Below are 25,771 nucleotides of genomic sequence, written 5' to 3'. Positions count from 1 at the left end.
TGCAATTTTTGAGTAATCCTGATCCTCATACAGGAATGTAACCTATGTTACCCCATTTAGAAGCATGTTGAACTGTCAATATGAATTGTGGAAAGTCAAAGTTACACGCAAGACCAGAGATTGTTCACTGTATCAAATGACCCATTACACATGTAGTTCTCAATTTACAACCACAATTGGGAGTACAATTTCCATGCTAGGTTGTAGTCATAAGGTGAGTCAAACGGATTTTACAACAATTTTTATGGCAGTCAAATAAGTGAATTATGTGATTGTTAAGCGAATCCAGCTTCCTTAATGGGCTTTTTTTGTCAGAAATCCTCAGAAAAAGGTTGCAAATTATCATCAAGTGACTGCAGGATGCTGCAACCAGTTACAAATGCAAGCCAGTTGCCAACTGGCAACTTTGGGATTGTGATCACATGATACTCCTACAGTTAGTATAAGTACAGGTAGTAAATCACTTTTTTTGAAGGACATCACAAATTTGAATCTTTGTTAAACAAATGGGTTATAAGTTGACGACTACCTGTACTTCTGCTAGGAAGCAGCTTCTTCCTGAACTTTGTACATGTCATAATTGACTGCAGTTTTCTTTTTTCAGTACCTTTTGGGATGACTCTCCTTTTAATCCCATTAGATAGGAGATGGAGTTGCTTCACGTTCTCTCATTAGCCATAGGATTCTGTCTTTTTTCTTGGGAAGAAAATGATTTAGCTGCTAATTGAAATAGAATAGGATGTTTTCACATGAATTTGCTGCTCTCTGGTGGTTACACACATGGCCACATCTTTGTGATCCTGCGCAAACCAATATCACGGTATTTTTCTGCAAACCAAAAGTATACGATCAAATGGCACAGGCTAGTTTTATAATGGTCCTACATAGAGTATTTTAATAGCATATGGTATTACGATCCCCTACAATACATGTCACATTTTCTCTGTATGATACAGAGATTTTTTAAAAAATAAATTAATCCCAATCCATACATCCATAATCTAGTAGATATGATGGAAAAGGGAAGGGAATGGGGGTAGCAAAGCAGAAGCAGAAACAGTTCTTGAAGTTTTAAGGAGCCAGCAGCCTAATCTTGAGAGGTAAATCCGTGTGTTTTTAATCTAAAAGTGCATCAGCTAATGTCTAATTGCATAATTGTGAAAAACCTGCATAAATGTTATGACATGGAGATTCTTTGTATCCCTTGTGTCTTTCTCTCATCCCAGGCTAACTGAAGCAGACAAAAAGAGATTATGGGAGAAGCGTTATTACTGCCATTCTGAGCCAGGTTCGCTGCCTCTGCTGCTTGCTAGCGCCCCAAGCTGGGAGTGGGCCTGCTTGCCTGACATCTATGCCCTGTTGAAACAATGGACATACATGAATCATCAAGATGCTCTTGGACTGTTACATGCAGCGTAAGTAATAGCAAGCATTGGAAATGTTCAAAGTGCACAGTGAACAAATAGGGTGATCCTGGTTCTACATTGCATTTTGATTAATCAGATCTTCCACCCTTCCATCCATCTACTCAATGCTGGCAGTTGGATTAATTTGTTCTCCTATACTAGCTCCTTAGCAGTGGTGGGATTCATTTTTTTTTACTACCGGTTCTGTGGACGTGGCTTGGAGGACATGGCAGGGGAAGGATACTGTAAAATCTCCAATCCTTTCCCACTCCAGGGGAACGTTACTGCAAAATCCCCATTTCCTCCCGATCAGCTGGGATTTGGGAGGCAGAGAATAGATGGGGGCAGAGCCAGTCAGAGGTGGTATTTACCGATTGTTCGAATTACTCAAAATTTCCATTACTGGTTCCCCAGAACTGGTCAGAACCTGCGGAATGCCACCTCTGCTCCTTAGGCCCAATCCTGTCTTAATTCATTTACAGTGAAATGTGTTGAACTCACTAAATAAAAGATGAATAAATGTATGAGACCTGGTTATCCATGGGACTGTTTGTCTCTTGTCATTTCTGCCCATCATGTGATCTGATGGATTGGCATGCACCAGATCCCATCAATTGAACAGTGCCATCTGATAGGCACCCAGGAAGTTGTACTACAATCTGTGCAGTGTTTGCCCTCTCAAATGACAACCCCTCCCTCTAACACTGATATGGCTTGCACCTTGACTTTATTCAAACAAGCCCTTAAAAGCTATCTTATCACCAGGATTAAAGTAGGGGGCGAGCCCCTTGCATACATGGTTGATTTGTGAGAATTTTGTATTTTTCTGGATAGCTGATTTTCGTGTTGCTTACGTATTACTATTTTTAAATTATGTACTATAGGCTACAGCAGAAGCATCCCATCTTCTTGGTTGTGAAAACATGTTGTGGTAGTAATAATTGCGATGTGGTGGTGGGGTGTCTTCATGAAATAGTTGCTATGGTGGCACAGACTGCAGTAAGAGATGGTATCACATAGGCGGTTCAATGAGTTACAGATATTGTTGGAAAGGATTCTCAGTTTGGGGCTTGGGCATTGTGTCTAGTGAACATCTGTTATAAATTCTCTTACTGATAATGGCTACAGGTTCCCAGATCAGGAAGTGAGAAGGACAGCTGTACAGTGGATTGATTCCATAAGTGATGCTGAGCTATTAGATTATCTGCCCCAGTTGGTACAGGTGAGTCGATGTGCTTATTGAAAGAACTGCCAAGGCCTTAGCTGGGAAATGATTGCTGTCAATTTGGGAACGTGCCTACAAATGGCTTGTAACTCAATACAGGGTTATGTCTAGCAAGGAAATCGCTATGCTAGAGTCTTTGTTTTAAGGAACTGATAAATTGTTCTCCTAGGGTAGCATTTCTCTAAACAGTTAGGAATGTCATAGCTTCCTAAATTTTCAGGATGGTTCCTGTGCTGAGAAATCAGTTGTAATGAGATTATTTTGACCAAATAACTCTGACTAATTTTTATAAGTAGATCATATATTTCAGGTCATACTTTTATATTTTGCATTGAATTCAAAATACTTTTTGTTTGGGGCTTTGGCTTTTGTAGTTAATAGTTTTCAGTTTCCTTCTTCCGTGCTCTGGCACAGGGTGAGTAATTTCACAAGTAACCCTCATTTTGCAGTCCCAGGTCATCTCTAACAAAGTTTAGTAGTAACATAGCAAATGTAGCTTCACGGGTTTATTTTTTTTCTTTTGAGGCTAGAATGAGATAGTTGGGGAAATAATTTGCCTGCAAGATAAAATATATTGATTTCTATTCTGAACTCCTCCAAGGCTCCCCAGAGATAGATTAAAAAAAAAAAAACGTTCAGTTCTCCCAGCTGGTAAGATCTTGAACCATTCCCTTTCAGCCCCTGCAATCAAAACAGATTTTGAAAATTAAAATAAAATAAATCTGCATTCCACAAAGAAGCCAATTTATTAAGTTATGTCTTCTGCATGTGGATATACCATATTTTCACAGCTAGAATGCAGATTGGAGTTATTCCTGCTACACTTATAAAAATAACAAAGGCTATGTATTTGTGTAAATACTTATTTATATATAATTTTTACTTTTTACTGTGCTGTAACATCTCTTGTTGTACAATCATAAAGGTGCTATCATCTTTTAAGTGTCCCCTCTTTTTAAGCGTAAAGAATAAAGTAGTAATAGCATTCCATTAATGGATGTTTATGAGTGTATCCTTGGGGATTTTCCAAGCAGTTTATTGCGGAAAGCAATTTGTATTTTCTTGCATTATGCACCACTGCCACATCTTTCTGTCTCCATGCATCTGTAGCTCACTGCAGGTTTTATAGCTTGTATAGCTGGTTTTTGCTGGAAAACCAATTTGTTTTCTTTTTCTAGGCTCTTAAGTATGAATGCTACTTGGACAGTCCCTTGGTGCGGTTTCTTATGAAGCGAGCCATCTGTGATCTGAGGATCACCCACTATTTTTTCTGGTAATATTGGTGGACATAATGAGGGTAGAATGAGAGGATAAGTGCTGGTAGGGAAAAGGAGATTCTAATTGCATTGTTGCTAACAGACTATTTTTTTTATCCCATTAATTATATTGCCCACTAATAGCCAGGCTTGGGATAAAACAGTTTTTGGGTTAAGATTTCTATCTACATAGTTAATACATAGGGATATTTCATATAATTCCTGTTCTGTGGAGTTCCTGATGGGCTCTGAACTTGCTTGTTTGCTTGCAAACATTTCATTACCCAAAATAGGTCATACCAGTATGAGTGAATATGGAGTATGCTGTAGTTTGCCCTGATAATTTAGAGAGGGGTATAGTTTCTACACCCATAAACTATGAAAAATAGAAGGGAAACTACTGCATGTAAGCAGGCAAAAAACAGCAACAAACCTCATGCAGACTTACAATAGTTCATTTAGTGATTGAAGTTACAAAGACATAGAAAAAAGTGACTTATGACCATTTGTTTATGATTATTGCAGCATCTTCATGGCTACATGATCAAAATTCAGACACTTGGCAACTGACTCATGTGTATGACGGTTGCAGTGTCCCAGGGTCATGTGTTGCAGGGTCCCAGGTTGCAGTGTCCCAGGGTCACCTTTTGCGAACGTCTAACAAGCAAAGCCAATGGGGAAGCCAGATTCACTTAACAACTGTATTACTAACTTAACAACTGCAGCAATTCACTTAACAGCTGTGGTAACAAAGGTTGTAAAATGGAGTGAAATTCACTTAACAACTTAGTAACAGAAATGTTGGGCTCAGTTGTGGTCATGAGTAGAGGACTACTTGTAACATGTTGACTTAGTCTGCATAGGAGAAGAGAGGATGAGTTTTTGCTTAGTCACTTCTACTAATGTAGATAATTTGAAGTATGGCTCCGTTCTCCTGTGCACTGCTTGGAGAATCCAAGCACAGGGTTAACTTTGTCCATTAGCCTAGAGGCTGAGTTATGAAATTGTTGACCATGCCTCCTCTGACTGGAAGAGTTCAGTTTTTTAACTCAGTCCAGCCTGAAGAGACGTACATATATTTTCTCTAGGTTAATAGTCAATAATTTGAGTCATATTTGTAGTATTTGTATGTAATTTTATTGTTTGTTGTTTATTGTTTCTGTTATTCTTAATGTGTTAAATCCCTTAACAGCGATTTGAGTGGCTTTCCGTTCCAACGGACCACCGCTTGAGGGCTCTGAGGGTATCCCACCTCAAGGGCAACGGGGCTATAAGCCTTCTTCTGGCAAGGGCTGTAAGCCGGCATTGTCCCTGGTGACAAGCGGAACCGCGTTGCGCTCTCAAGCCAATTTTTTGCCGCAGTTGGGGAGTTGGTTCACCACACTTGCACTTGGCGCATTGCCCCCGTAATAATTGTTGTCGACGCTGCTGCTGGCTTGCAAAGGCAACAAGCAGTCAGCGCCCAGTGAATTCCTTGAGCCGCCACTGCCGCCACCATTCCAATAGCTAGAGAAGCCGCTAGGAGCGGTGGGCAACCATTTTGGAATGCCAATTTGAATTTCGTGCTCCTCCTTCGGCTGCAATCTAATGGCTCAGAGTTTTCACGCCAAAAGCTAGCGCCGACGTATCAGCAGCCATCAATCACAGCCATGAGGAGGTCGGTTCGCCATCTCTCCACCATTGCACACGAGGTCTGCAGCAGTGTGGTCGCATGTCTCTCGCTCCGGCAGCACTTGTGCCAACTGCTTATGAATTGTTCCTAGCCACTTTGGAGGAGGCAAAAAGGATCATGCTTGTGAGGTTGAATTGATTGGGGAGCTTGAGTCCTTTCAAATTATGGTGGACCACTCTACTCCAAATAGCAGCGCTAGGACCGGGTCTTCCCCCTTACCACAATCAGACTCCACCAGGGTTAGCACCAGGGCAGGAAGGTCTATACCAGGACCACTGGTGGTAGGACTCGGGTAGGCACCTTGTCCGCGGCTGTGGACAGGGCGTCCAAAAATAAACAGAAGGGGCAGTCTGGCCAGGTCCTCACCCGCCGTGACCACTATCAGGTCACCACCAGCCCTAACAGTGGAGGGAATCCCATCTCCCTCTCCATCAGGGTTTTCTACTAACGTGGCAGGAAATCAGGGTTGGTCTCCTGATTTACCTTTGCCTCAGGGTTTGTCTGCTGAGGACGTAGGATTGGGGCCTAAATCTCCTCAAGGACTAGCTGACTTTAGCCTTGCCACCCTTTTGCCTCCTGTGCGCTCAGTGTCAGCGGCAACTTTCACCCCCATAGCAACGGAGTTGAGGCCTGAGGACGGTACCCCTTACAGCCTCTCTCCTGACTTAAAAGACATGTTAGCAGCAGCCATTTCACCTGGCGTAGATGCTGAACTGCAACATAGAGGGCAGAGCCCTCCTCATTCCACCTTATCTAGACCCTTGTCTACATCACAAATGGATCCCCCATCTCCACAGCCTTCTATTCAGAGCGAAAGCTCAGCGATTGGATAAGCCTGGGGATCAGGAACTATCTGAAGATGAGACCCCAGTTCAGGAAAAGCCCGCATTTTCTGGCTTATTTCACCCAGGCTTATTCAATTCCCTGCTTCACAAGGCCAAGACAATGAATAATATGGGTGGCCCTAGAACTCAGACCAGTGCTTCAGTTGGTCTGGATCTTACGGATCGCCTGTTTGCTGAACAGGTTTCAAAGCAGGATGTAATTCCTGCCTCGAAACTCTTCTTGGACGTTATCCAACGACAGTGGGCACTGCCAGTGGCAGTTCCCCCTCCCAACAATAGTGATAGGAAGCTTTATAGCCCAGACCCTGAATTAGAAGGAATTTTACAATTCCCCATGATGGAGCCGCCTATTGCAGCTCTGGCCTCCACTGCCTTGGTTTCCTCAGAAGTGGCAGATGGTCTTAAGGCAGAGGACTGCAAGGTGGAGATAATGCTACATAAAACACACCAAGCAGCAGCATGGGCACTGAGAGCTGCTATGGCAGCTTCGTTCTTTAATAGAACTTCCCTTCTATGGCTCAAGCAACTGCAGGCAAGAATAGCGCCAGAGGATATGCATTTACATCAGGATGTAAATAAGCTGATGGCAGCGATTGAATACTGTTCTGACGCTACCCTTAGTGCTGCCACATTTGCTTCCCGAGTGGTGGCTTCTCACGCCGCCTTCTATGGCTCTGCCATTGGCAGGTGGATATGCGCTCCAAATGGCACTTGGCATCTGCCCCATTTAAGGGTGGAGTGTTATTTGGCGATGCGCTGGATCCTATTTTAATAGAGACAAGGGACAAGCGCAAGGTGCTTCCATCGGCTAATAGACGCACTGACAGAAGGACTCACCCATATTTTTGCCATCAGTCCTTTCGTGCCACAGATACTGGGGGCAATACGGCCCCATATCTTCCCAACTACAACAGGCCGTTCAATCAGGGACACAACTGCTCTCAGGAGCTCTTAGGAGCTACAGATAGAAATAGACAGCAGACCCAGGCCAGGCGGCCATTTCGTGGTGCCTCCAACTGGCCTTTTTGACGCTATAGGTGACTCCCAAGTGGATGGCTCCATTGGTGGTCGCCTCACGTCTTTCGCACCCCAATGGGAAAACACCACATCAGACTTGCGGGTCATTCAAACATTGAGGCTGGGACTCACACTAGAATTTCTCTCCATCACCCCGAGACGGTTCATCAAGTGTCCTTTTCCCAGGTGTCAGGTAAAAAGAGGCCTCATGAACACCGAGATCCAACACCTATTGGACATCCAAGCCATAGAGCCAGTGCCCCTGGGACAGGAAATACTAGGATTTAATTCAATCTTATTCCTAGTAACCAAAAGCTCAGGGGGGTGGAGAGCTATTTTAGATTTGAAAAGACTTAATCTCCACCTAAAATATCAATGCTTAAAGATGCAGTCACTCAAGACCATCCTGGACTACATCCACAAGGGCAACCTGATGAAATCAGTTGACATCAAAGAAGCATACCTCCACGTGTCAATACATCCGGCGCACAGTAAGTTCCTGTGGTTCGAGTTTTCAGGGCGCCAGTTCCAGTACAAGGCCATGCCGTTTGGCCTCTCATCAGCCCCACAAATCTTCACGAAGCTGCTGGCAGCCATCGCCACATATCTTCGCTCTCTACCAGTAAGATGAATTGCTATCTCAATGACATCCTGCTCCTGTTGTCGTCCCAGGACCAAGCAAGGCAAGATCTTCAGACCACAATCGCCACGCTTCAACTATATGGATTCGTCATAAATTTTCCAAAGAGCCACTTGCAGCCATCCACCAGCCTGCTGCACCTCGGGACTGTCATCAACTCCGAGACCTGCGAGGTATTTCTATCTCAGGATCGCAGACGCAGCATCCAGGCACTGGTAAGTTAGATTCGGCTACAGAGAACTTTACCATTGGCAACCCTTTCCCAACTCTTAGGAAAAATGATTTCTTGTATAGACATTGTTCCCTGGGCAAGGTTCGATGCACGCACCCTCCAATGGTTTTTTCTCCCTTTCCAGAGAGCCGACACCAGTCACTTCCACACCAGGGTACAGCTACTCCCAAGGAGACCAGGTCGTTGCTGTGGTAGCAGTCCTCCAAGATACACAGTCCTCCCCTTCAAGAAACCAACGTTCATCGTAGTAACGATGGACGCCAGCCTATTCAGGTGGGGAGCCCATGCTCTGACCTGAGTAGCGCAGGGTCTTTGGCCCGCACAGGAACTGTAGAACAGCATAAATTGGTTAGAGCTTTGCACAGTTCGGCTAGCTCTGATCGAGTTTTGTGACTTGGTGAGGGCTCAGAACATACTAGTCCTCACAGACAATATAGCCGCCAAAGCTCATGTCACCCGACAGGGGGGCACTCGGTCGCGGTTACTCATGCTGGAAGCAGAGAAGCTACATCACTAGCAGAGGCTCACATACTGTCAATCCAGGTGGAGCACATTTCGGGCTCCACGAACGTACAAGCGGACTAGCTGAGCAGGGCCACGGTGGACCATGCAGAATGGCGTCTGCACCTGGCCCTGTTTCAAGAACTATCCCTCCGGTTCGGTCACCCCGTGGTGGACTTGTTTGCTCAGTCCCACAACACCCACCTCCTGAGATTCTTTGCCAGGTTCCAGGAACCAGGAGCAGAGGCCATTGATGCACTTCGCAGCCCTTGGCCACAGATCTGCTTTACGTCTTTATGCCAATACCGATCATTCTGCAGGTCATTCGAAAACTACTGGCAGAGGGGGCAGAGGTACTTCTGATTGCACCAATGTGGCCGAGACACAGACCTGGTACACAGACCTCATCAATCTCTCAGTATCACAACCGTGGCGAATACCAGATGACAGGATATCCCTCTCATAAGAGGCTCTAATCCATCCGAACCCCCAGTGGATGCAACTTGCCATGTGGCACTTGAGAGGTATATCCTAGCCCATCAGCATTTTTCAGACAAAGTCATAAGGACAATTCAAGCTGCCAGACGCCCAGCTACCACGCGCATCTATTATGCCACCTGGCGCACATTCTGCAGGTGGTGCTGCAGTTCTATATTGAACCCACTTTGGGTTTGATACCTCAGGTACTTGATTTTCCACAGATGGGCATGGACAAGGGGCTAACACCTAGCACTCTTCGACTCCAACTCACAGTGTTGTCGAAGGTGCTTGATGACTGTCAGGGTCACACCCTAACTCTCCACCCAAGGGTATGGACTTTCCTCAGGGGGGTTACAAATCTCAACCCACGTGTGGTTCACCGCTGTTCTATGTGGGATTTGACTGTAGTATTCCAGGCCCTCACTAAAGCACCGTTCGAGCCCATTCGTACCATCAGCCTTAGATTGTTGACCCTTAAAACAGTTTTTCTTGTAGCTATTACATCAGCTAGGAGGGTGTCGGAGCTGGCCTCGCTGTCAGTATGCCAGGACCTCTGTATATTTCACCTGGACAGAGTGGTCCTCCGACTGGACCCAGCATTTCTCCCCAAGATCAACACTTGGTTCCACCGGGCACAGGAGCTTATTCTCCCGGACTTCTTTCCACACCCAGCGCACCCGCAAGAGAGACAGTGGCACCATCTGGATGTTCCCAGGGTGCTCCATCGCTATGTGAAACGTACAACTTTCTTCAGAAAATCAGAAGCTTTATTTGTGTTCTTTGGGCCAGAAGGCATCTTCCAACACCATCGGTCGCTGGTTGAAGGCATGTATTGCTCTTGCCTATGAAAGTCAATCTAGACCAGCTCCCAGGCACATCACTCCAGATTCCACTCAGAGTGCAGCCACCTCGGCGGCCTGGGCAACACAAGCCTCTATTGAGGACGTATGCAGGGCATGTTTGCTTCTGCAGAAGCCTCATTCGGGCGGCGGGTATTACAAAGGGTTCTTCCAACCAGCCTAGCTCCCGCCCTTAGTTTCATTGCTTTGGCATGTCCCATGCTTGGATTCTCCAAGCAGCACACAGGAGAACGACCGCTTACTTACCTGAACGGTCCTTCTATGTGCACTGCGGTAGAATCCAACCCCACCCTTGGCACCAGCCGGTCCAGGGACTTTTGGGGCTCAATTGCCACAAATTCATTGACCTTCACTTTCCGGTCCAGACTCATATTTCCATCTCTTGGATCGGCTGTGCCTTCGTACAAAACTGAACTCTTCCAGAGGAGGCATAGTCAATGATTTCATAACTCAGTCTCTAGGCTAATGGACAAAGTTAACCCTGTGCTTGGATTCTCCCGCAGTGCACATAGAAGGACCGTTTAGGTAAGCTAACGATCGTTCCATACAAACCTTTCTATTTCCAGTGACAACATTTCTGTATCCCCAGGCTTCTGAAAGATGGTTTGAAGGATTCTCAGTTTAGCATTCGTTACCAGTACCTGCTGGCAGCTCTGTTATGTTGTTGTGGAAAGGGTCTGCGAGAGGAGTTTGATCGTCAATGTTGGCTTGTTAACACCTTGGCTAAGCTGGCTCAACAAGTCCGTGAGGCTGCTCCATCATCGCGACAGGTACACATGGTTTTATGGTGACTGGAGGAAACAGCAGAGAGGTTTTATGGTGACTGGAGGAAACAGCAGAGAGGAATAAGAATGATAGATTTAGTGTGCAATGAAAATACTGCTTATTTAACAAAAAGTAGAAATGATGATATAAAAAAAAGGAAATAATTATCTAAAGAATGTATGTTTCCTCATAAGTTAAGATATGTTTCCACTTCTACCACAAGGCAGTATACAATAAATGATGTAAAAGTACTGGTTGATCAAGATTTATACCCTGCATAATGTTCTTTCCATAGGGACACAGTGGCTAAGATGCTGAGCTGGTTGATCAGAAAGGTCGGCAGTTTGGCGATTCAAATTCCTAGCGCTGTATAATGGAGTGAGCTCCCATTACTTGTCCCAGCTTCTGCCAACCTAGCCATTCAAAAGCATGTAAAAATACAGGTAGAAAAATAGGAACCACCTTTGTTGGGAAGGTAACAGCGTTCCATGCTCCTTCGGCATTTAGTCATGCCAGCCATATGACCACAGAGACGTCTTCGGAAAGCTCTGGTTCTTCGGCTTTGAAACAGAGATGAGCACTGTCCCTTAGAGTCAGGAACGACTAGCACATATCTACGAGGGGAACCTTTAACTTTAATGTTCCTTCCATGTTCTAAGATACATCTAAATGTTCTTACCTACATCTCTAGGTATCTAGTGTGGTATGCTGTGGTCTTGGTTATCTGTAACATGGAAACAGGATCCTAATTTCTTTTCACTGTCTTAACTATGTGCATTGCAAAAGATTGCAAGTGCTTTATAAGCTTACCTCCTGAAAGCAGAAATTGCATGGTAGATCTAAGTATTAGTTTGCTAAGACTTGAATACAAATTTTAATTTGCTACTATTTTGAGATCAAGTGGGTCTTCGTTATTTACAAAGGCTCCATTTTTGTGGATAACAAGACTATGAAAAGAAAATACTTCCCACATGCAAAGAGTCAATTCGCTATTTAGCACATGTGTAAAAATATGCAAAAAACCTCAAAGCTATGAATATATGAAGCTGCTCAAGAATAATAAGGTCTGGGCTATATTTTTCAGCTGTAGATACAGAAAATTACAACTAATGATTCCACAAATAACAAGGGCTACATGTAAACAATTTTAAGGATTTTTTTTCAAAGTTTTCCATACATCTAATTATTAGAACTTCTTATGATGTTGTGGCTTGTTTCACCTCATGTTACTAACAATTTTATGAAAAAATACTTTTTAGTGGTGAAAAATAACCTGCTTTGAAAAGGGAATGGAAAGGGACATGAATAAGCTGCAGTTTAGAGCTTACAGTTTTTGTTTTGTTTTTCCTTTAGGCCATCCTTCGTGAAGGACTAGGGGATGTCAGGCAGTTCTTCAATGTCAATGGCTCCTGTCGACTACCACTTAGCCCCAGTCTGCTGGTGAAAGGAATTGTGCCCAGAGTATGTTGTTAACTGGTTAAAATGCTTTTATTTATATACTGTGGAAATGGGATTAGTTCTTCCTTCAACACTTTAGGAGTCACTCATCGGGACTCCATGAGTTTCATGTGCCAAAGTCATCCAAGCTCCGGAGTAGCATTTCTATAACCAGTCTTTATGCAACATCTTACCTCTTTAGTATGAAAATAATTGGCTTGTATCACTTAATCTACCTGTTATGTCTTGTGGCTTTGTTTTATTTGGGCAATAGTAATATCCATGAGGAATAACATAATACAATACAATAGCAGAGTTGGAAGGGACCTTGGAGGTCTTCTAGTCCAACACCCTGCCTAGGCAGGAAACCCTATACAGTTCCAGACAAATGGCTATCCAACATCTTCTTAAAGACTTCCAGTATTGGGGCATTCACAACTTCTGGAGGCAAGCTGTTCCACTGATTAATTGTTCTAACTGTCAGGAAACTTCTCCTCAGTTCTAAGTTGCTTCTCTCCTTGATTAGTTTCCACCCATTGCTTCTTGTTCTACCCTCAGGTGCTTTGGAGAATAGTTTGACTCCCTTTCTTTGTGGCAACCCCTGAGATATTGGAACACTGCTATCATGTCTCCCCTAGTCCTTCTTTTCATTAAACTAGACATACCCAGTTCCTGCAACCGTTCTTCATATGTTTTAGTCTCCAGTCCCCTAATCATCTTTGTTGCTCTTCTCTGCACCCTTTCTAGAGTCTCCATATCTTTTCTGCATCGTGGTGACCAAAACTGAACGCAGTATTCCACGTGTGGCCTTACCAAGGCATTATAAAGTGGTATTAACATTTCACGTGATCTTGATTCTATCCCTCTGTTTATGCAGCCTAGAACTGTGTTGGCTTTTTTGGCAGCTGCTGCACACTGCTGGCTCATATTTAAATGGTTGTCCACTAGGACTCCAAGATCCCTTTCACAGTTACTACTACTGAGCAAGGTACCACCTATACTGTACCTGTGCATTCCGTTTTTGTTGCCTAAATGTAGAACCTTACTCTTTTCACCATTGAATTTCATTTTATTAGATAGTGCCCAATGTTCAAGTTTGTCAAGATCCTTCTGTATCTTAAGCCTATCTTCTGGAGTGTTGGCTATTCCTGCCAGCTTGGTGTCATCTGCAAATTTGATGAGTTCCCCATTTATTCCCTCATCCAAATCATTGATGAAGATGTTGAAGAGTATTGGGCCTAAAACAGAGCCTTGGGGTACTCCACTGCATACTTCCCTCCATGTAGATACAGTTCCATTGAGGATTACATGTTGAGTGTCATTGGTCAGCCAGTTACAAATCCATCTGGTGGCGATGCTGTCCAACCCACATTCTTCTACTTTATCTAGTAGTAGGTTATGGTCTACCTTATCAAATGCTTTACTGAAGTCCAAGTAAACTATATTGATGGCATTCCTCTGGTCCACTAATTTTGTCACTTTGTCAAAGAATACAATAAGATTTGCCTGGCATGATCTGTTTTTGACAAACCTATGTTGGCTTTTGGCTATTACTTTGTTTGCTTCTAGGTGTTCGCTAATTCGTTGCTTGATTATTTTTTCCAGAATCTTTCCTGGTATTGAGGTCAGGTTGATAGGTCTGTAGTTTCCTGGATCTATTTTTTTCCTCTGGTAGTTTCCTGGTGTTCCAGGATCTCTGAAAGATATAGTTCAGTGGTTCTGAGATCTCATCTGCCAGTTCCTTCAGAACCCTGGGATGTAATCCATCCGGTCCTGGTTATTTGAACTTGTCTAGGGTAGACAGGTGCTCACTTACCATTTTCTTCCCTTTTTCAATTTATGTTCCTAATCTGATTTTTGTGGTGCTGTTTTTGATAGGTTGGTCTGTTTTATCCCCAAAATTGAATTAAATAGTTCTGTTTTCTCCCTGTTGCTTGTCACCTTCTTGCCACTTTCTCCCAGCAATGGACCAATTGTTTCCTTAACCTTTTTCTTGTTTTTAACATGTTGGAAGAAGCTTTTTTTGTTATTTTTTACTTTTGTGGCAAGTCTTTCTTCATTGTGAGCCTTAGCTTTCCTTACTTCATCTTTACAGGCTCGGGCTATTTGCTGATATTATGTCCCCCCTCTTTCCACTTTTTATACTTAACTTTTTTGTCTTTCAATTTGTCAGAGAATTCTTTATGCAGCCATGCTGGTTTTTTTGGGAGCTGTTATTTTTCTTCTTCATTGGTATTGTGCTAGACTGGGCTTTTGTAATCTCATTTTTCAAAATTTCCCAAGCTTCTTGAGTTGTTTTCCCCTTGAGGATTCTCATCCATGGAATTCTTCCCAAGCTCTCTCTAAATTTATTGCAATTAGCTCTCTTAAAATCCAAGACTCTACCTTTGATCTGATCCTAAATCTGCATTGTATAGTAATTCTTCTCCCAATGCTTGGGATCATTGAATTCCCATATTGCTAGGCTGCTTGATTGTAACACTCGCCTCCCACCTTTGATCTCCATTTGTCTTTGCTTGCAGGATTGTTCCTATTTCAATTCAAATGCTGTCCCTCTGAAGCTCTCTTTCCAGAATGTTGACTCCCTTGCAGAAAATATCCGTGTTATTTTTAAGGTAAGTGCTAGACTGGAATTGTTTAGTTTTTAAGGAAGATCACTGTTAGATTAAAATCTTTCTTCTGATTAGAAGGCAGGGAAAATTTTATTTCTACTATAGTGTGCTTGAGGATTTGATTGTGGTTGGACTGGAGACTGAGTATCTGGTACAATGGAAAGTTGTGCTTTAATTCCAACTACTGCAATCAAAACTAGTCTAGACTTTGCTATTAAGCTAGATCCATACGGCATGGATCAGCAAGGTTCCTTAGCCCAAGGATTTCACTGCCTAATGTTAACTTTGCAGGCTGCATTACTCTAACAGTTGGAGTCAAAGCAGAGAGTAAGCAAGGCTAACTATGCACATTGTTATATTCACAAATGAATCTATTATAATCAAGCATATATCCAGACTTCCTCTTATGCATGTGATGCTCTTTTCAACCTCCCCACCCCACCCCCACCCCCACAGTTTCAGAACAACTCTTAGAGAAATGGTAGTGATACTGAGGTAAGTTGGGGTTGACACCTTTCAAAAAAATTAATAGGTGATTTTAGGTGACATTGCATGTTTTAAAAAGATGAAACATGTTTAATAACTTTCTCTTAATATAAATTATTTAAAAGCCCTGGAAATAATCTGCCTTACATCATGCCTTTGTTCCCACAGTGTGGAGATGATCTTCGCCAAGATATGCTAACCCTGCAAATGATTCGCATAATGAACAAGATCTGGGTGCAAGAAGGTTTGAACATGCGCATGGTCATATTCCGTTGTTTTTCTACAGGCCGTGGTCGGGGTAAGCCTAGATCCAAGCATGAAACATTTTCAGTTTCCTTTACCTTCCTCACCTTTATTTACAGACTAATAGGATTCTTGGGGGACCATATGGAATAATGACTTCAAGATCAGAACAGATTTATTATCTCTTTGGGCAAATATTGAGAATACAGAAAGTGCCTTGCCAAATAATCTGTGAGTAGGTTATTAATTTCCCAGTATGCCGATTCTTCCTTCCTAAGACATAGCTACATAAGGCATAGGGGGTTTTTGGTACTCAAAATCAATCTGTGCCTGACACATACATAACAATGGATTTATGTTTCCAGTTTTATTTTCTTATCTGTTTTCTATTATTATTTTCACTGTTTTATTCGTTTCACATTTTGAAATGTGTTTGGAAATGCTTAGTGCTTTGAATATTATAATTATTAGATTATAAGTATCAACAGTAATAATTTGTGCAAGGTATCTGTTAGTCAGCATGAAATATCCCTAAATATGGAAGGGTTTTTTTCCTTAGTTGTTTTATCCACTATGTAAGGGTTTATTTCAATAATGGTCTGTTAAAAAATTCCAGTAAAATGATGCTGAACACCTGCTTCAGATTATGACAGATGCATTCTATATTTGCCACAATATCCTTCTATAGATACCTTCACAAGTGTGCCTACAATTTAGCAGCATAAGAGATCATGACAATTAAATAATTCAGCCTGTTGAATCTGAATTAACAGCAGCTTTCTTAGCAAAAAGAGAGGTGGTTGTTTTCTGAGTTTCTAAATTGTGGCTCTGTTGATACACAAGAAGGAGCTTGATAACCTCCAGTCCACGTGCTTTCTTGGGTGGCCTTCTGTGGAGCCCAGAAGAAGCTGACTGGGTGATTATGGTCAGTCACTGTTTCTCAGACCAACCTACTGTTATGGGGACACAACATAAATAGGAGAAGGGAACCCTGTATATATATTGCATTGAATTCTGGAAGGAAATCTGGGATAGAAATAAAATACGACTGTTTGCCTACATGCTCCTTGGTAGACAAGCAGTTATCTGAAAGCAATTATTTGTTCCATGATAGCACAGCTATGAGGGAAAGTTTGGTGGCTTCCCTTTTCCTTCCAGCAGCCTGTTGGTTTCCTGATGCTAATGACATTGAGAAACCAACAGACCCAACAGACATGGACAGAACAGCTGAGAGAGAGGAGAAGTGGGTTGCACTCCTTCCAGCAACTGTTTAAATTACAATTTCCTGCCATCCGGGTGATCTTGGAGGTTCCCTTCATCTGAATTATCTACTAAAGACTGCCTAGAAGATGTGTTTATACAATATGTGAGTCTGTCCCCCCAGGAGAATTTCACATATGGGCCTGAGATGGTTGTGCATTCCTTCCATTTAATAAAAAATATCCACCTAGATACTGTTGGGCTGTACAGCCCAGATGTCTGAATGGCAATAAGAATATCTTTCCTCTCCCATAGCCAATCTCATTTAAATCTATTACGCATTACAGGGATGGTAGAAATGATCCCCAATGCAGAAACTTTGCGAAAAATTCAAGTGCAGCATGGTGTGACAGGTTCTTTCAAAGATCGTCCCCTTGCAGACTGGCTACAGAAGCACAACCCCAAGGAGGATGAATATGAAAAGGTAAAGAAAAGGAACAAGAAAAACAATAAAATCCTTTGCCTGAGAGCAGGCCTGAGGAGAGGGGGAGGTGCAGCCGGTACATTGTTCCGAGGCCCATGGAGCTTTTTTTTTAAAAAAAATTACAAAACCAATTTTTTAAGAAGAAAAACAATATTGGATATATACTTCATACTCTATACCCGTGATGGCGAACCTATGGCACGTGGAGCCACTTCTTAGGGCACACGAGGCATTGCCCTTATAGCGCCAGCGTGCATGTGCGTGCTGGCCAGCTGATTTTAGCCTTCCTTTTCGCTCTGCAGAGGCTTCCCTGAAGCTCCAGAGGGCAAAAAATAACCCAACGCACAAAGCGGAAGTTCGGGAACTGACTTTCAGTTTGCACATTGGGGGTGTTTTTTCTCCCTCCAGAGACTTTAGGAAGATAGTTACACTCCATAGAACCAAGTTATTAGTAAAACAGCTTTATTGGACTGAGCCTCTGTAGGGCTTAATGGAAGAGAGGGGGATAATATTTTATTAATGGGGAGGTTTTGAAAATGAAGCTAAAGATGTGAGCGGAGCAGCTGGAGGTTTAGTTTACATCTGCGAGGGCAATCAGACGTAGCTGCTCGGCATGTTCACTCGCGCAGGAGCTTTCCACAGGGCACGAACCACCTGAGTGGAAGGATTCCCCCCCACTAACCTGTAGGAGGAAAGCTGAATTTTCCGCTGATTGCAGTGCCAAGTGTGGCGAGCGGTGGCTTTGGTGAGGGGCAGAAAGGTTGAGCTTTGCAATATGCCACGAAGTGGAGCTCTGCAGCGTTTAGGGGCTGTCGAGCTTTGCAGCATGGAGTGGAAGGTGGGGGGGGGGCTTTGCAGACTAGACTGGCAGGGCTGGGAGGAAGGAGAAGAAGCGAGGGGGTGGAATTTGTAGGCGGCAGAACAGAGTGCGCGCAAAAGCTCCTTTAAGAATACAGAATTTGGCTCAGATCACTAGCGCCAATCCTGCTGCCTGGAAAGCAAGTTCTTTGGACAAGAATCATACGGTTCTCAGCACAGCCATTTTGACTTGGCATGGGGTTGATGTGGCCACTTGTGAGTGTCTCATCCTCAGCTCAGACTTACTCCGCGTTATCCCAGAAGAACTTCATGCTGGGGTGGGGGGAGAGATCCACTGCTTGTCATCATTAATATTCTCCCGCCTTCAGGGAGGTGAGATCAAGTTAAGCTCCTCAATGCAGGGGCAGCATCCTGATGCCCCAGCTTTCCGAAATCCCTCTGCTCCCTTCCATTCAAATAAGTACACCTGGCAGCTTTCGCCCTATTTACACCCGCTCCCTGAGTTTTCCGCTCCCAAGAGACACAGGGGCGGGCAGGCAGAGAGGGGGCGATTGCTGAGCGGGTGGGAAGGGAGCATAGGAAAGAGCAGCCGGACAGAGCCTTCTTTAGTGCGTGGTGGCTGATGGCCGTGTGTGTGTGTGTGTGTGAGTCCTGCCAAAGAAACTGCTGCTGCTGCTACCTGTATTACTACTATTACTGAGGCTGCTGGACTGCCCCCAGTTCTCCTTTCTCCTCTCACGGGCAGTCCGGCAGCCTCAGTAATAGTAGTAATACAGGTGGTAGCAGCAGCAGCAGTTTCTTTGGCAAGACACACACACAAACACGGCCATCAGCCACTGTGCACTAAAGAAGCTGGCGGCGCCGGGGGAGTTGACCAACTGGGCATGCAAAACAAAGTGTCCCGTGCAATCGCTCCCTCTCCGCCTGCCCGCCCCTGCGTCACCATTTTCGCCCTCCCAAGGCTCCTAGTAAGCCTCTGGAGCCTGGCAGGGCGAAAATGTGTCCATTCGCAAAAATGGAAGCAGGGGTCGCATGCACATGCATGTGTGGGGGGCCGCGTGCATAGCATTATGGGTGTGGCACGCAAGCGCATGACCCTCGCTTTTGGCACGTGATGGCAAAAAGGTTTGCCATCGCTGCTCTCTTTGTGTGTATAGCAAAACCGCCTTGCAGCCTTGTTTGACATAACTTTATGAGCGCACGACTCTCTCACACCCTGTTTTGGGCCTAGTAGGCCTTGCTGCAGACTCCTGGGAGCAAAAATGGGCCCGAGGGGGGGAATGTCGCATCATCTCTCGCATCCTGTTTTGGGCGTAATAGGCCTCCCTGCAGTACAATTATGACGTTACTGATTTATGTGTCCATGTGTAGGTGAGGGGGCCCATATTAGTCTTGTTCCAGCACTTAATAATCCTCTCAGCGGCCCTGCCTAAGAGTCAAAACCACAGAATTACGTGCAGGAATTGTATCAATATGTTCTTTCTACATTTCGTAATTGTAGTAATTACCAAAAGCAAAATAGAGGCATTTGTTTGTGTGTTTTCCGATCCATTTTTTTGTTTCTATTGAATCAAGAAGAAGCTAGTTTTATTTTATTTGGCATTATAATGGTATTTTAAGTCTCTGACAATGAGAAGCAATATTAAGAATCCTTTTTTTCCTTTACAAATTATATTTTAAAATGTCTGGATGCAGCGCTTAGCAACACACATGTGATTTTGGCAAATGTATTCATTGTGTTAAGTTTACTTGCAGAAAGAATTGTAAATGAGAATGTCAGGTACTGCTGAATGTCCTCAACTGATTCCAGAAAGTGACATATCATGTGTTTTTGTTTGCTTCACACATGCATACCCTGTAATCCCCTTTCCAAATCTTTTAAAACTTTCTCTACCCATCGCCTTACCTACCTTTCCCACTGATTCTTTTCATAGTTATTCTAAATATGTCTTCATCTTTTAGGCAGTGGAGAATTTCATTTACTCCTGTGCTGGCTGCTGTGTAGCAACTTACGTTTTGGGAATCTGTGACCGGCACAATGACAACATCATGCTCAAAACAACCGGGCACATGTTCCACATTGACTTTGGAAGGTTCCTGGGTCATGCCCAGATGTTTGGCAACATCAAAAGGTGAGGAATCTTCTGAAATGGCTCCTCAAAGACTCTGCATGGCTGCTTTGAAATCCTCGTAGAATTTTCTGAGAATACATATGCATTTTCCAGGGCGCTGCTCTGGAGAGTCCAAAGAAGGGTTAAACACAGCCAATCTGCCCAGAACTGAATTGAAACTTTAAGCCACGCCTCTGGTGCCGACTCTCCTCAGATTTTTTCAATTCAGCTAGCCCAGTAGATGCTTTAAGATTTTCTCCAGTTCTAAGATTGATTCCTTGGACTCTCCAGAGGAAGAATAATTTTTTAAAACAGCATATTTAAGGATTTTTAGAGCAGGCTGGTGAGTTTAAATTTAAGTTTGTTTTTTTCCCTTTTTAATTGGGTTTTTCTCACCCTTTCGGCTCTCCTGGAGTCCGGGGCTTTGCTCTGGCTCCTAGAAGCCACAGGCAGCTGTTGGGGGAAGCGTGTGGGTCGGAGTGCTGACGCCAGCACTGTTGGGGCACCCCTACTGGGGGCCGATTCCCACTGGAAGCCCTCCGTTGCAATTTGTGCTTCTAGCAAGTCAAATTGCTGCGTGGGCTCCCAGGGCAGCCATTTTGGCTTCTTCCCTCTTTAAATTTGGCGCGCAGAGCTCCGGTGAGTTCCGGCCGCCATTTTGGATTGTGCAATCTTCCGGCTTTACTTTTAAAAGTTTTTTGCCGCAGCTGCCTGGTGCCTGGCTCTTTGCAGGAGCTGCGTGGAGTCAGACTTGGCCGGTGTGACCGGCGACCTGGGCCCCAATCCAAGCAAGTGATAGCGGCGTGGGATCGTGGCCTGCTGGGTCGCCTCCCTTACTCTCCTGCAGGCGCTGGGAGTGAATTCTGCTCGCGCCTAAAAGATTCCAAGCTACTTCAGGCCTTGCAGTTTCTCTGTCTCCTCAGGAGCATCGTGCTGCGGTGGGCTTTCTGGAGGTGGTGAGTGGTGGTTTTCCCATCCCCCTACTGCCCCAACCAGTGATTGTTACCATGGCAGATCAGGCCCCTGAGACTTCTGAGGGTGTCTCTTCCAGAGCCCCTGTAAGACAGGCCGGGAAAGCTGCCAGGGAGGCCATTAGAGGGAGTAAGCCTTACTCCAGGCATGGCCCCAAGCAGGGCTCAGGCCTAGACAAAGATGCATTAAGGCGACAGAAGGCCTTAGAAAAACAGGTTTCCAAAGCCCAACAGCAGGCCCAATCTTCCCTTTCGGTGTCTCCTGGGGAGCCCTCCAGGGAAATTCCTCCAGCCCAGGGAGGCCCCATTTCTGATAGTGAAGAGGAAGGGGATTCCTTGGCCATGGCAACTTCTCCAGGCCATTCCATGGCTGATCAGGCTGATCTCTTTGCCTGTCCCTCTGATATGGAGGAGGGACCAGCTCCAATGGGGCCCTTAGCCCCTCAACAGCCGATCCCCGGGCCCACTCAAGGGGTTCGCCCCATTGAGGACCAAGGGCCTAACCTATCCACTGAAATGCAGGAAATAATTAACAGGGCCATTTCCCAGGGCATTGAGGCAGGCATGCGAAAAGGTGGCAAGCGCACTCGCAAGACCCACCATTTGCAACCCCAGGAGGATTCCAGAGAGATGACTCCTAGCCTTCCACCTCTGTCCCTGCATTCTTCAGTGGCCTCCGATGAGTCAGACTGGGAGGAAGAAGAGGAATTTCTTCCTAGGCAGGAAGCTGAATTCTCTGGGGATGAGGCAAGCCCCGCCAAAAAGCCGGCCTTTTCAGGCTTATTTAATTTGGATAATTTCAAAACCATTTTAGATAAGGCTAAGATCTCAACTTACATGGGGTCCACCCCCCCCCCACCCCAGCTCAGGTGGTTGTAGACCCTGATGATCTATCTGGGGATCTCTTTGAGGAACCCATTTCGGTCCAGGAAATAGTTCCTGTACTCAAGATGTTCCTCAATTTAGTTCAAAGACAGTGGGCGCAGCCAGCTACCATGGCTACCCCCAGCAGCCATGACAAGAAGCTATATACGGTGGATGCCAGCCTGGAGGAGCTGCTCAAGCTCCCTCCTATCGATCCCCCTGTAGCGGCTCTTACCTCCTCTTCTGTGCTCCCTCCTGACCTGTTGGAGGGGCTCAAGGCTGAGGACAAGAGAACCGAAACTGCTTGTCACAAGACCCATCAGGCAGCTGCATGGGCCATTAAGTCCTCCGCTTCAGCCTCCTTTTTCTCCAGGGCGGCTCTCCTGTGGCTGAGGCAGTTGTTGAGGAAGATACCTGCCAAGGACGTTAAAGTCAGGCAGGATATCAATAAAATCATGGCAGCCACAGAGTACACTGCTGATGCCACTCTGAATGCTGCTAAGTTTGCCTCGCGTGCCCTAGCGTCTAATGTTACTTCCAGACGCCTCCTGTGGCTTAGGCACTGGAATGTGGATATGCGCTCCAAATGGAAGCTTGTTACTGCCCCCTTTAAAGGGGACAAGCTGTTTGGTGAGGTCCTTGATCCAGTCCTTGTGGAAAACAAGGACAAAAAGAAAGTGATGCCATCAGTCACCAAAAAGCCTGATCGTAAAGGTCCTGGCTCTTACAGGAGGCAGGCCTTTCGGAACAATGAGCCCTCCACCAGCTCCGCCCCCTATCATCGGGCGTATCCCCAGCAGGGTGAGCGGTCTCAGGACCGTCAGTCCTTTCGAGACAGAGGTCGCCAGCAGCCCTTCTCCAAGCGGCCATTTCGGGGGGGCTCCGGCTCCCGACCCTTTAGGAGGTATAAATGACCATCACAGGTCAGCTCCCATAGGAGGGCGGTTGCAGTTGTTCCACGCCAAATGGGAGCAGACCACGTCGGACCAGTGGGTTCTTCAAACGGTCCGCATGGGTCTCACTTTAGAATTCTGGTCCCCTCCCCGCCACTTCATCCGGTGTCCAGTTCCCTCAGGGTTAGTCAAAAGATCCCTCATGGAACAGGAGATAAGGCACCTCAAGGAGATCAGGGCCATAGAACCTGTCCCAGCAGGCCAGGAAGGAAGAGGGTTTTACTCCATCCTGTTTCTGGTCCCCAAAAACTCAGGAGGGTGGAGGGGGATATTAGATCTAAAGAGGTTCAATCACCACGTGACATATCGCAGGTTCAAGATGCAGTCCCTCCAGTCCATCTTGGGGTGCATCAGGCCAGGCGATATACTAACGTCCATAGACCTCAAAGAGGCCTACCTCCACATCCCTATCCGCAAAGCCCACTGCAAGTTCCTGAGGTTCTCTTACGCGGGCCTCCATTACCAGTACCGAGCAATGCCATTCGGCCTGTCATCGGCGCCCAGGACATTCACAAAGGTTCTCGCAGCCGTGGCGGCCTTTCTACGGTCACGTCCAGTCAGACTCCATTGTTACCTAGACGATGTTCTCATTCTGTCATCATCGCATCAACAAGCTGTCAGCGACCTAGAACACACCATGCAGGCGCTCCGGGACCACGGGTTCACCATCAACCTGGAAAAAAGTCATCTCGTCCCCACGACCAGACTGAAGCATCTAGGGGCCGTCATCGACACCACCTCGTGCACGGTATCCCTGTCTCCGGAAAGGGTGGCCAGCCTTCGGGAGATGGTCGTTCAGGTGCAGCAGTCACGTCTAGTCAAGGTGGTTCAGCTCTCACAGCTCCTCGGCAAGATGATCTCGTGCCTGTCAATCGTGCCTTGGGCGAGACTTCACTCCCGTCCCCTTCAGTGGCTCCTGCTCCCATATCAAAGAACAAACGAAAGCAGCTCAACAAGACTGATTCCAGTTCCAGCAGAGGTACGTCGCTCTCTAAAATGGTGGTTGTCTCCGGCCCTGTTAAAGGGGTCGCCATTCAAGGAGCCAGTCAGGCTCACCATCACAACGGATGCCAGCCTGTTCGGTTGGGGGGCCCACTGCCACAACCAGCTAGCACAGGGCAGGTGGTCCCCTTCCGAAGCCGCTCACAGCATCAACTGGCTGGAGCTGAGGGCAGTCAGGCTTGCGCTGAAGCGCTTCCAGAGCACCGTTCAGGGCCACCACGTGCGCATCATGACAGACAATGTTGCCACCAAGGCGCACATCAATCGACAGGGGGGAACGCGCTCCAGATCCCTGATGAAGGAGGCGGAGCTCTTGGGTCGATGGGCGGAGAGGTATCTCCTTTCTCTTCAGGCGGAGCACATCTCGGGCACGAGCAACACCCAGGCGGACTGGCTGAGCAGATCCACAGTCGACCACTCGGAGTGGCGTCTACATCCGCTGCTGTTCCAGCAACTGTCCCAGAGGTTCGGCCTCCCGCTGGTGGACCTGTTCGCCACCGCGGCCAACGCGCATCTTCCGCGGTTCTTCACAAGGTTCCACGACCCGAGGGCGGAAGGAGTCAACGCGCTGCACGGCCCGTGGCCGAAAGGTCTGCTTTACGCTTTTCCCCCGCTACCTCTTCTTCCCAGAGTCATCAGGAAGATCCTAGCAGAGGAGGCGGAGGTGCTGCTGGTAGCACCGTACTGGCCCAGGAGAACCTGGTTTGCAGACTTGGTGAGTCTTTCGATCACACCACCGTGGCGGATTCCTCCACAGGACATCTCTCTCAGCCAGGGGGCCCTTCAACATCCAGAACCCCAGTGGCTGCAGCTGGCCGTCTGGCACTTGAGAGGGATCTCCTAAGCAGAGGCAAGTTGTCAGACAAGGTGATTGGCACCATCCAAGCGTCACGACGGCAGTCCACGACGCGCATCTACGACGCCACTTGGAAATCCTTCGCCAGCTGGTGCACGGCTCATGGTACGTCTGCGCCCCTTGCTTCGGTTCCTGTCATCCTGGACTTCCTGCAGGAAGGTTTGGACAAGGGCCTGGCACCTAACACCCTGAGGCGCCAGGCAGCAGCCCTGTCAACCATCCTCTCAGTTGAGGGCTACGCATCTCTTGGCCGGAATCCGACCATCCGCAGTTTCCTCAGGGGAGCGACCAACCTGAGACCCCCAGTGGTCCACAGATACCCATCTTGGGATCTCAATGTAGTGTTGCGGTCCCTCATCGGGCCCCCGTTTGAGCCCATTAAGACGGCCAGTCTCAGACACCTCACATTCAAGACGGTTTTTCTGGTCGCTATCACGTCTGCTCGTCGCATATCGGAACTGGCTGCCTTGTCAGTCAGAGAGGACTTGTGTCTCATTCGTAACGACAGAGTAATCCTGAGGCTGGACCCTTCCTTCATTCCGAAGGTCAATTCCTGGTTTCATCGGGCGCAGGAGGTGGTCCTTCCGGATTTTTGTCCGCATCCTCGGCACCCGAGGGAAAAGCGCTGGCACATGCTGGATGTGCGCAGGACTATTCGCAGATACATCAAGCGCACGGCCAGTTTTCGGAAATCCGAATCTCTATTCGTCTCCTTTCAACCAGCCTCTCAAGGCAAGAAGGTCTCTTCATCTACCATCGGCGGATGGCTGCGAGCCTGCATTGCGCTTGCCCACGTTTTACAGTCTGTTCCTGTGCCTCGCAATATCACAGCAC

At 46.1% G+C, this 25,771-nt stretch overlaps 1 protein-coding gene across 2 annotated transcripts in view; it reads left to right on the top strand.

The window, feature by feature from the left end:
* The window catches only part of PIK3C2B (phosphatidylinositol-4-phosphate 3-kinase catalytic subunit type 2 beta), a 124,813-nt gene that overhangs the window by 86,205 nt on the left and 12,837 nt on the right, over window positions 1-25,771 (top strand). For both annotated transcript variants that reach the window (XM_081947805.1, XM_081947806.1), the window contains 9 exons: window positions 1,227-1,415; window positions 2,535-2,628; window positions 3,810-3,904; window positions 10,724-10,904; window positions 12,253-12,360; window positions 14,859-14,951; window positions 15,603-15,732; window positions 17,225-17,361; window positions 20,143-20,312. In XM_081947805.1, the coding sequence (XP_081803931.1) occupies window positions 1,227-1,415; window positions 2,535-2,628; window positions 3,810-3,904; window positions 10,724-10,904; window positions 12,253-12,360; window positions 14,859-14,951; window positions 15,603-15,732; window positions 17,225-17,361; window positions 20,143-20,312 (1,197 nt within the window). The remainder of the gene's footprint in view (window positions 1-1,226; window positions 1,416-2,534; window positions 2,629-3,809; window positions 3,905-10,723; window positions 10,905-12,252; window positions 12,361-14,858; window positions 14,952-15,602; window positions 15,733-17,224; window positions 17,362-20,142; window positions 20,313-25,771) is intronic.

Source organism: Natrix helvetica (genome assembly GCF_964273705.1).
Source record: "Natrix helvetica genome assembly, chromosome: 3".
Lineage (NCBI taxonomy): Eukaryota > Metazoa > Chordata > Lepidosauria > Squamata > Natricidae > Natrix > Natrix helvetica.
Note: the sequence above shows the minus strand (reverse complement) of the source record. Positions and strands in the feature narration are given on the sequence as shown.